The 12,079-nt window shown below is 45.3% G+C and overlaps 1 protein-coding gene across 1 annotated transcript in view; it reads right to left on the bottom strand.

Annotated features, from left to right (window-relative positions):
- Nucleotides 1-12,079, bottom strand: part of MKS1 (MKS transition zone complex subunit 1) — a 42,560-nt gene that overhangs the window by 25,940 nt on the left and 4,541 nt on the right. The window contains exons 4-8 of the mRNA XM_068265863.1: nt 9,117-9,272; nt 7,650-7,747; nt 7,425-7,553; nt 2,255-2,359; nt 1,538-1,646 (exon numbers count right to left, since the gene is read on the bottom strand). Coding sequence (XP_068121964.1) covers nt 1,538-1,646; nt 2,255-2,359; nt 7,425-7,553; nt 7,650-7,747; nt 9,117-9,272 — 597 coding nt within the window. The remainder of the gene's footprint in view (nt 1-1,537; nt 1,647-2,254; nt 2,360-7,424; nt 7,554-7,649; nt 7,748-9,116; nt 9,273-12,079) is intronic.

The raw sequence follows: 12,079 nt of genomic DNA, 5'->3' as shown, positions 1-12,079 counted from the left end.
TCTGTAGGTGTGATAGGTGCCCATTATAATGTCAGTTTCTGGCCAATTTCTTCAGGATAGGCAAAACCAACACAGTACTCCTTTTAAAAGGTTTTTAAATATTTTATTATAAATCGGCCACCTCAGAATTTGTTAGGTGTGAAGATTGGCATCTGGTGCTGCTCCTTATGCTTAATCAGCTTCCATAGAGTAATAAGCCATTGGACTTCTTCCATGTTGACAGGAATATTTGCACACCCACACACTTTCTGACCTCTCATCAGTTATCAGAGGGAATTGCAATGCAGTCTAACATTACTGTTCCTATTACTGAAACACTACCGTTAACTGAAGTTCGGCTACACATTATCTGGAGTTCGGCAATGCAACAGGTGAACTCCAGCACCTCTGGAGGCCAAATGACAGTCCGTGCCGCCACAGCCTCAAACTGCATTGTGGCCTATGGCAGCGCCCAATTCACTAAGTGCACTTCGTACCCAATTAAACTGCTTCGGTAGCAGACATCTTTTTTCTATAACTCAGTAGTACTGCCCTAATCTGGTTGTCATGCTATTTCTAGATGGCTCATTTTAAAATTTTCCCTAAAAAGGGTTAACTTAGATTCATAGCTGATCACAAACGCACTCCAACCTCAACCAACTAAAGGTGCATACACACTGTGATTGGTCGCGACCATAAGGGAATCGGTATCGATCCCCTTGGGCAACATTGCTGGGCCGGCCAGTACAAGCGCATTTCAGCTGTGTAGCAGACAACGCGTACTGTAGTTATGTGGGTGGCGCGGAGGAAGGATTGAGCAGTGAGCATATGAACTCACACGGTGGATGGGGGAGCAGCGTCTTCAAATAAGTTGCCCGCTGATTCGAACCTGGCGACCTAGCGCTGCAAGGCGAGAGAGCTAACCACTATGCCACCGCGCTGAGGAGATCATTTTTACTCTCATGGTTTTACCTTCCTTTAGATTGAAGTTACAGTCAAGCTCAAGAGGATGTACTTGTTGGACACACCTTTTTCTCTTAAAGTGAACCTTAACCATGACACCTACAAAAAAGTTTCACTTACCTGGGGCTTCCCCAAGCCCCCAGCAGCTGTCCTGTGCCCTCACCACTCCCCAAGTGTCCTCTGGTCCCCGCTGCATGTCAGTTTCATTTTCAGCCAACTGGGAGTCAGCCCCCGGCCACGCATATTCTTCTCCTTGCAGCCGTCAAGCGTGTCCTGCGCAGGCGTAATGCACCTGCGCAGGATACGCTTGATGCCGGTAAGGCGGAGAAGATTACGGGTTGCCGGGGGGCGACTCCCAGTCGGCTGAAAATTAAACGGATATGCAGCGGGGACAAGAGGACATTCGATGAGCGGTGAGGGCACAGGACGGCTGCAGGGGGCTTGGGGAAGTCCTGGGTAAGTGGAACTTTTTTTTAGGTGCCACAGACAAGGTTAACTTTAAACCTAGATGACTATGTACGTTTTTGTTCTGAACTAAGTACTTTGTTTGCAGTCCTCACATGCATTCTAGCATTTGTTGTCTACAGCCACTTACGTCCTTGTAGAGAGCCTCTTCCCGTTCCTGCTCCTCTCCTTGAACTGACTCCGAGACATGATGCAGCGAGTATCTCCATAGCTGTCGCTTCTGACCCTCTACCTCCAGCCTAGGAAGAATGCAGAGGAACAGTCTGCAGCAGCACACTACAAGGCATCACTAATCAAAATAAGCTGGGGGGTGGACTAACTAATTTAAAGAGGAACTGTAACAACGGATTGAACTTCATCTGAATGGGTAGTCGATAGCCCTTTCCTATGTGAAATCTTTATCTTTTCTTGAGTAGATCATCAGCTGGCTGTATGGCTGATATTGTAGTGAAACACCACCCACAGTGTGATGTCAGGACCTAGGGCCTGACAGTTTCCTGTATGTGAACCTTGTTGCATTGTGGGAACCTTGTTGCCTGGCTATCCTGCTGATCATCTGCCTCTAATACTTTTAGCTATAGACCCTGAACAAGCATGCAGCATATCAGGTGTTTCTGACATTATTGTCAGATCCGACAAGATTAGCTGTATTCTTGTTTCTGGTGTCATTCCAATACTACTGCAGCCAAATAGACCAGCAGGGCTGCCAGGCAACTGGTATTGTTTTAAAGGGAATAAATATGGCAGCTTCCATATACCTCTCGTTACAGTTGTCCTTTAAGTGTGAATGGCCATTTGGCTCACTGAACTGTTGTAACTCTAAACTACTGTAATGGAGTGTATTTACCTGTAGAACCCTTTTGTGCTTGTGACATCTGGCTTCAGTGTAATGACTCCATTTCCATCTACACGTATTGTGCAAAGGACATGTTCATTTTCTTTGAATCCCACTCTGGAATTGGATACACAAATAAACAAAAGAGGTAATGCTAGGACAAGCTAATAAATGCCATTAAATATCCAATACTAATACTTTGGTTTTGAGGAACAATGCTAGGTTGAATCATCTGCTGTTTGTTTCTTTCATCAGGGACATTGATAGCAAGCTATCCATACTAGGGAGGATTCTCATTGGTTCAGGGTTGGACCAATGAGAATCCTCCCTGTTTCTAGAAAGGATTCCCATTGATCCTTTACAACCCAATGGGAGCCTAATGCTTCTGCTGGGACTCTGATAACGGCACTTGTCCCCAAGTCAGCAGCTGTGTCAGCGCACGTGGAGGACCCAAATGGCCACAGAAGACAGGTGAGTAGTTCCGGAACAGAAATGGAAAACAGCCTAGTCAGAGCAAGCATTGTCTTCTCATAGGCTTGTACTGGTTCCATGAGCAACCTCAGCGGCATGGAAGACTCGAATGGCGGCAGTGGTGGACCTGGATGGCAACAGAGGCAGACTGGATGCACAATGGTGGCGAGTGTGAACATATCGCTGGACGCTGCAAAAGGCCACATCGCGTGCGTTCAGGATATGCTGTGAATGCACTCGTACACCCGGCATAGTGCAAACTTAGCCCAAGAGGTGATAATGCAGCTGATTCAATGCTGATTAGATATCCAGCTCTCAGGTGTCCAGAGATTAAAGGAAAGGTTTTTAATTGTAAAATAAAATTATACAATTGGAAGAGCCCAAAAAGTGCAAAAGCTGTCTTTTTTACTAATCAAATAATGTTAATAAAGTGGGCTTAAACTCTCCTAACTAATACTGAAGTGTTCATGGTCTCCAATGAGCCGTAGCAGCGCCTAGCGATTGGCTCATTAAAGATTTGCTCCATTTGCCTGAAGAAGTGGCAACCAAGAAATGAGTTGCAATTTATGAGCGTTTTATTCATTTGGACCAATAACATTGCAGTTTATCACCTCACTATTTGAGTTGGTTTCCCTGAGAGGAGGCATGTTTACCTTTACCTCCTCTATTTTTTTTAAACAGTTTTTAAACAATTTTATTTACCTTCAGCCTGAGCAAGCATCTGGTAATTTTCTCAATTCCTATAAAGAAATGTTCTAAGAAATGCATGTGGCTATAAGTGAATCACTAAGAAATGTGAACTTAAGGTGTACCAGAGATGGAACAATTAAAAGATTTGATACTTACCTGGGGCTTCCTCCAGCCCCATAAGCAAGTGTTAGAGTCCCTCGCCGTCTGCCTTTCAGCCGCAATCAGCCCCGGTAACTGGCTCAGTCTCATCAATCGGGATCTTGTGCACATGCGCGGACCCAGTGCCGGACTGGGAGGTGGAAAAGCTGAGGAAATCCACCTGCTGGCAAAGCAGCAGTAACCCTGTGTTATCACTCCCAATAGAAACCTGCAGCAAGTCTTCACTGTGAGCAGCAACACCTGATTACTGCAGCTTGGCCAGCAAGTGGACTTCCTCAGCTTTTCCAGCTCCCAGTCCGACACTGCGCGGACCTCCCAACTGAGCCAGTTAAAGGGGCTGATTGTAGCTGAACGGCATACTGCGGGAGGACAGCAAGGGACTCAGACGTGCTTATGAGGCTGGAGGAAGCCCCAGGTAAGTATCAAACCTTTCAATTATCCCATCTCTGGTTTACTTTAAATGGATATGAACTCAGAACTTCCTCTCTGCTCTAAAAGAGAAGCAACAGCAAAATAACCTTTAAAGAAAAACATTTAATTGTTACAGTTGATACACATCCTTCAATAAATCTGCAGTGTGTCTACTTGCTGTTTTCATAGAAGCAGATATAGGGTTAACGTCCTGCATTTACAAATTAGCTGCTTCTTTTGAAACTTCTTGTGGTCGTCTACCCTGGCTTTATATTTGTCCAGATGAGATACAACTGTGTAATTCACTAGTGCAGATTTTCACTGTATGTATAAAGGCCTGAAGAAGGGTCACCGGCCCGAAACAAATCAACGTTGTTGCTTTTGTCAACCAGTTATATGCACTTTACTACGTGATTTAACCTTTGTCAACCAATTACATGCACCTTACTACGTGATTGAGGGCTCGTTTCCACTGTTGCGGTGCGGAATCGCCTGGATTTCACCGCGGACGATATCGCATGTGGATGCGTTTCTGCATGTGGCTTTCCCCGCGATTTCGCATGCGATTTCGCTTGGCTAAGAAGCAGGCGAATTTAACCACTTGAAGACCACAGTCTTTTCGCCCCTTAAGGACCAGAGCCTTTTTTTCCATTCAGACCACTGCAGCTTTCACGGTTTATTGCTCGGTCATACAACCTGCCACCTAAATGAATTTTACCTCCTTTTCTTGTCACTAATACAGCTTTCTTTTGGTGATATTTGATTGCTGCTGCGAGTTTTACTTTTTATTATATTCTTTAAAAAAGACATGAATTTTGTCAAAAAAATTACTTTTTTAACTTTCTGTGCTGACATTTTCAAATAAAGTAAAATTTCCTATACATTTGAGCGCGAAAGTTATTGTGCTACATGTCTTTGATAAAAAAAAAAAACATTCAGTGTATATTTATTGGATTGGGTAAAAGTTATAGCGTTTTTCAAACTATGGTGCCAAAAGTGAATTTTCCCATTTTGAAGCATCTCTGCCTTTTCTAACTACCTGTCATGTTTCATGAGGTGCTAAAATTCCAGGATAGTATAAATACCCCCCAAATGACCCCATTTTGGAAAGAAGACATCCCAAAGTATTCAGTGAGAGGCATGGTGAGTTCATAGAAGATTTTATTTTTTGTCACAAGTTAGCGGAAAATGACACTTTGTGAAAAAAAAAAAAAAAAAAAAGTTTCCATTTCTTCTAGCTTGCGACAAAAAAAAAAAAAAAAATGAAATCTGCCACGGACTCACTATGCTCCTCTCTGAATACCTTAAAGTGTCTACTTTCCAAGATGGGGTCATTTGTGGGGTGTGTTCACTGTCCTGGCATTTTGGGGGGGCCTAATTGTAAGCACCCCTGTAAAGCCTAAAGATGCTCATTGGACTTTGGGCCCCTTAGCACAGTTAGGCTGCAAAAAAGTGCCACACATGTGGTATTGCCGTACTCAGGAGAAGTAGTATAATGTGTTTTGGGGTGTATTTTTACACATACCCATGCTGGGTGGGAGAAATATCTCCGTAAATGACAATTTTTTTTTTTTTTACACACAATTGTCTATTCACAGAGATATTTCTCCCACTCAGCATGGGTATGTGTAAAAATACACCCCAAAACACATTATACTACTTCTCCTGAGTACGGCGATACCACGTGTGGCACTTTTTTGCACCCTAACTGCGCTAAGGGGCCCAAAGTCCAATGAGTACCTTTAGGATTTCACAGGTCATTTTGCGACATTTGGTTTCAAGACTACTCCTCACGGTTTAGGGCCCCTAAAATGTCAGGGCAGTATAGGAACCCTACAAGTGACCCCATTTTAGAAAGAAGACACCCCAAGGTATTCTGTTAGAAGTATGGTGAGTTCATAGAAGATTTTTTTTTTTTTTTGTCACAAGTTAGCGGAAAATGACACTTTGTGAAAAAAAAAACAATACAAATCAATTTCCGCTAACTTGTGACAAAAAAAAAAAATCTTCTATGAACTCACCATACACCTAACGAAATACCTTAGGGTGTTTTCTTTCTAAAATGGGGTCACTTGTGAATTGATAAGGGGGGGGGGGTCTGAGGGCAATCTGAGCGTGCGGGCGGGTGATTGGGTGCCCGCAAGGGGCAGATTAGGGTCTAATCTGATGGGTAACAGTGACAGGTGGTGATTGATGGGTAATTAGTGGGTGTTTCGAGTAGAGAACAGATGTAAACACTGCACTTGGGAGGTGATCTGATGTCGGATCTGCGGGCGATCTATTGGTGTGGGTGGGTGATCAGATTGCCCGCAAGGGGCAGGTTAGGGGCTGATTGATGGGTGGCAGTGACAGGGGGTGATTGATGGGTGACTGGCAGGTGATCAGGGGGGATAGATGCATACAGTACACAGAGGGGGGGGGGGGGTAGGGTCTGGGGAGAATCTGAGGGGTGGGGGGGTGATCAGGAGGGAGCAGGGGGCAGTTTAGGGTTAAAAAAAATAGCGTTGACAGAAAGTGACAGGGAGTGATTGATGGGTGATTAGGGGGGTGATTGGGTGCTATCAGTGGTCTGGGGGATGGGCAATCAGGGGGCGGGGGAAATCAGTGTGCTTGGGTGCAGACTAGGGTGGCTGCAGCCTGCCCTGGTGGTCCCTCGGACACTGGGACCACCAGGGCAGGAGGCAGCCAGTATAATAGGCTTTGTATACATTACAAAGCCTACTATACAGATTACATGCGGCGATCCGGGTGCTAGTAACCTGCCGGCGCTTCGGAATGGCCAGCGGGTTACAGCGCGAGGGGGGCGGAGCCAGTCGCCGGCGGCTGATCGCGTCACGAATGACGCGATCGCCGCATAACCACGCCTGCCGCCGCCTCCGCCGGTGGGCGTATTGCGGTCGTTTAGGCCCAATCTTTGCCGCCGCCCATCGGCTGGGGGCGGTCGGCAAGTGGTTAACCATGTCACTGCCTGTGTAAATTGCCATACCATTACACGCGAAATCGCAGAGAAAACTGCATGACAAAGCCGCATGCGATTTCCCTATTAAATACATTGCGGGCGATTCGCCCTCATTCCTGCTCCACGCAAAATCTGACGGCTCTGCCGTGCAGATTTCCCCCGCACACCAAAACGCACCCGCACAACGCACCAGTGGAAACAATCCCATCCACTTGTATTGCCTATGCGAATCCGCATGCAGTGCCTGCATGCGGATTCGCTATAGTGGAAACGAGCCCTAAAGCTCTTGTACACAATATTCTGCACTTTTTGGAAAATTAAAAAGAAAAAGTATTTTTGCAAATTTGTGGTTTCCTGCGTTTTCAGTATATCCCTGATTATTAACTAGTTCCTGTGCAAGAGTTCAGGTCCACTTTAAAAATGCTACTATTACACATAAAGAGTCACTTGTTCTCCTTTTCTGAATGGAAGGAAATGATGTGAAATGCTCACTTTCCACTGGTCCCGAGATCTGCCATGATGTACATAGTCTGAACAGGTGTATTTATAACATGGCTATTTCTCACAAACTCTTCTGAAGGCTCATATGTAACAAGGCGATTCCGTATCCCGGCTCCATCCCTACAACATAAACAGAGTTGTAGTTTCAAAAAATATTTCATTTCCAGTGGGCAATTCCGAGGATGAATACGGTCCATGAGGACTAGGATCACTCACAATGGTCTTTTATCTTGGTGACGTCTCCTAACATTTGCCATTCGCTCTGTTAAGAATGTGGGTGTCTCTTTGCCTGAGGTAGTTACTGACTGGGAGTGCTGGAAAAACAAAGGATTGGGCAGCATTATGAAAACAACAAAGGAAATCGTGATTCAAAATACTGAACTGGTCACTAGGTCTTTCAATGACTATATATTGCGGTAAAAGTTTAGAGCACTAAAAATTCAGTGGAAGCCTTGCGCTGTTGGAAGCCTAAGGGCTGCATGAACCATCACTCTAAAGCAGGGGTGTCAAACTCAAATACAAAGTGGGCCAACACTGAACACTGGAACCAAGTCGTGGGCCAACCTCAAAGTCTACTGGCCACCTCCTTCCCTTATAATGTTCCCTGGTGTCTAATGCCCCTTTCTGTCCTATACGGTTCCCTGGTGTCTAGTGCCTACCCTCCTTTCCCTATACAGTTCCATGGTGTCTAGTGTCTACCCTCCCTTAACCAATACAGTTCCATGGTGTCTAGTGCCTACCCTCCCTTCCCTATACAGTCCCATGGTGTCTAGCAACCCCTCCCACCTCATATAGTTCCCTGGTGTCTAGTGCTTCCCTATATAGCTTCCCTGGTGATCTACGGCTTCACCTCCAATACAGCTTCCCTGGAGGACTAGAGTGAGTCAAACATAATGCAAAGTAGAGAAACCACTTGCGGGACAAATTTGGTAGCTCTGTGGGCCGGAGTTTGACATTTACAGTGTAGGAGTAGATGCACAAAGCAGTGGCAATATTGCTGTATGCACAGCAATATTAACGTGACAACTGCAAGAAGTTTACCGCAAACGACTGTATTAGCATGACATGCAGTATTCAAGTAACGTGACTGTTGCTCGTGTTACCAACAACCATTACCGTAAGGCTTGCAGTATTTGAATACCACTTGTTGTGCCAATAGCTTAACTCGAGGTGCATTGCTGGTGGTAGTAATGGTAACATTGTTGTGTGCTGTCTGCAAACAGCAATATTACTGCTGCTTTGTGCATCAACCCTATTATTCCTGACCTTCCGGGTTACAGCCACAAAAATATTACCCAGTCTTAGAATACCCCGCTCTAGGAGTATGAACAGGTCAGAAGGCGTCTAGTCTGGGCTATGTCTTTTGAAAAGGCAAAAAAAAAGCAGCGCAATGCATCTTTTATATCAGTGGAAAACCTGTACAGGCACTGGCTTTTCACCTTAAATAATAATTTATGGCAGCAAAAATCTAGACCACGTGTATATAGCTTTATAATACTAATATTATCAATTGCAGTTGGTAGTAACTGGCACACTACAGCTGCAGCAAATGGAAGCAACTACATTTCCTGAAATGGGTCTTAGTATTCGGACATCAGCAAATGAAATTGCCAAAATGTTCCTAACCCAACGTTTTAATTATGCCTTGTACCAAGTCAATAAATCACTTTTTTCTCACGATACCTCTTCTAGATTGGTAAATCGATCATAGTCTGTGTAGGTAAATATACGCCTATTCTTCCGCCCACCGCTCCGTTCCATATTCAAAATGTCCTGGCGATATTGATGATCCAAAGGGGTCTGGCATGCGGCCTCATTCTTATACAGCTCATATTCAAACTGGAAATAAACATATTAAAAGACACTTTGCTGTAAATAACTTAAAAATAGCTCACATTGCTCACATTAAAGAGCTACATCTCCCAGCATGCATTGTGGTGGTAGGGGATGTGCAACACCACTGTAGGAGCTTGAAAGTATGGCTCCTGCGAGTCTCCTTAGAGGAAATGGAGGGTCACATAAAGATGGAGGACTAGGGAACAGCCCCCCCAAAGATAAGTAATGCATGTCATCCCCTTATGACCCACTCTATTTACGACCACCCATAGGGGGAGGTTTGTTTTATATGTTTTATTGAAACATATTGCCTTTAAATAATATCCCTTGAAAATTAAAGGTAATTACCGTAACCCATACATATATCGTTTTGGAATTGTTAGACATGAACTAAACGGACATACAGTATGTGGTGTAAACATTGTCTGCTGTGTTTTTTAACTTTTGACTGATGTGTAGAATGGTGTTTTTAATGTTATTCAGAATAAAAAGTTTCTCTTGCTGACCTGCTCCATAGTTATTTCTGTTTTGAGGCAGTACAGTCACACCTGCGGTACTTTAGAAATTACTGATTACTAACCATAATACTGATCTCTGTTCACATGCATATCTTAAAAAAAACAAAAAACAAACAAACAAATATGTAGTGGTGTAACGATCTGTGTAACACAGAGAGGGTCTGATTACCGGTGATCTGCAGTATCACCGAGAATGCAGATATATACCCGATTATTGATGATCTGCAGTATCACCGATAATCAGATATATCTCTAACCTCTGGACACCTGAGAGATGAGAGTGTTTGGTGCAACAGTAATACTTTGAGGAAAGCACCCGTAAGAAAGGTGCTAGGCAGTAAGAGATACTGCTATGGATCAGATTCCTTCCACAGGCCTGATGCTCCCCAAGGGGCGGAGCCAGGCTGAGAGCGTGGGAAGGACAGAACGTGAGTGACACCAATGAGGAGTGTCACTGACAGATCTGTGAACTATCTCTTAACAGGAGAGATAGTTCTCGAGGTCGGGCAGGCCAGGTCGTAAACATACGGACAGATACAGTACAGAGACAGGAGACAGATGCAGAATCCTGGGACTAGCAGAGTTTGGCAACAAGGTATCAGAAAGACAAAGGTACAAAATCAAAGATCAGAAGAATGGTCAGGAAAGCAGAAGGTCATAACAGATAATCAACAATGCCTAGGCTTGAGAGTGAGCTCCTAGATTCTCACTCTCCAGGAACTAGACTAGATAATAACAATGATACAGATGGTACAGAATTCCTAGACTAAGGTGTAAGTTCCTTGGCCATCAACACCTTGGAAACTGGTCTAGATATAAATACAGATAATAACAGAATTCCTAGGCTAAGGTGTGAGCTCCGTGATCATCAACACCTACGAAACTGTCTAATAAACACAGATACTGACAAGGTCTGAGTGCTACCACGTAGTGATCGCAACGCCAGACACCAGATGAATGACAAGCACCCAGTATATATACACTAGCGCTCTCCAGCGCCTGCCCTAAGTGCTGGACCAATGAAAGTTGCTGAAATTGTCAGCTGACCGGCTTGGTCAGCTGACCCCCTTCTGACTGTCATAAAGGCCCTGCCTCATTGCGCGCGCGCGCGTCCTCCTAAACCAGTGTGGACTATCAGTCCCAGCCACACTAGTCATGTGTTGTAATGTTTCTGCTATGTTGGATGCGGAATCCGCCGCACCGCTGCCCGTGCGTGCGGCGTTTTCTCTGCATTCAGCATTACTGAGAGGAGCAGGCCTATGCGTGCAACTTGCCGCATCAGACGCGGAATCCGCCGCCCTGTTGTTTGAGCATGCGGCGGTTTCTCCGCGCTCCGACTGCGCGCCAGCTGCCATGTTGAACGTGGAGTCAGCTGCCTTGCTCTGAGTATTAGCGGCGGCTTTACCGCTGTCAGAATCCGCTCAGCTGCCTGCGCAGGCAGGAAGCCTTTTGACCATTGTTTAGGTTTGCATGCTGCAGGACTCTGGAACAGAGACCTGTCTTTCCATTGCAAGTTCTGGTCTGTTCTCTTGCTGGGGAATTTGCATACATTCGTTATGCAAATCCCCTACCTGCCTTCTTTGATGACTGGCACTATAAGAGCTTTATGTTTCCCAGAAGGCTTTGCTGGTCTTTTCCCTTCCATGGTCTGTTCCTGATGGACACTGCTGAAGTGTCAGCCATTGCTATCTAGTATAGTTAATTCCTGGGGGTTGCTTTAGGCTCCCCTTCTAGCCCAGTCAGGTTGTATTATCTGTATTGCCTGTTCTGTCTTGTCTTGCCTGTTGCCATTTTCCTGTCCCAACGGTGGTGGACAGGAAATGGTTCTGATCTCTGTTCTTGGAGTATAGCTGGTGCAGCGGTTTCTACCAGCTATCTCTTCTGTGCTGTCTCCTGGGATCGCGCTAGCTACTTTTCGCTAGCGCTGGGGATCCTTCTGTTCTGCCTTCTGGGATCGCGCTAGCTACTTTTCGCTAGCGCTGGGGATCTTTCTGTTCTGCTACTCTGTACCTGGATCGCGCTAGCCACTTTTCGCTAGTGCTGTGGATCCTATCTCTCGCTTGTCCCTGTTTTCGTGTGTCTGTCTTGTCTGCTACGCTTGCTGGAGGCTCGGTTAGGTAACCGTTAAGCAAGCGCTCGCGTCCTCTGTTTCATGTTTGTCTGTCAATGGTTAGTTAGGCGTGCTTGTCTCTATTGTGCTTATCACGTGGAGACCGCGCATAACCGCGTGCACTGTTGCAAATGAGTGCGGTGTTCGCGGTTAGCTAGCGTTTGTTATTTTCTGCACCTCCT

The sequence above is a fragment of the Hyperolius riggenbachi genome, chromosome 2 (assembly GCF_040937935.1).
Source record: "Hyperolius riggenbachi isolate aHypRig1 chromosome 2, aHypRig1.pri, whole genome shotgun sequence".
In the NCBI taxonomy this organism is placed as follows: Eukaryota; Metazoa; Chordata; class Amphibia; order Anura; family Hyperoliidae; genus Hyperolius; species Hyperolius riggenbachi.
This window is presented reverse-complemented; position numbering and strand designations above follow the sequence as displayed.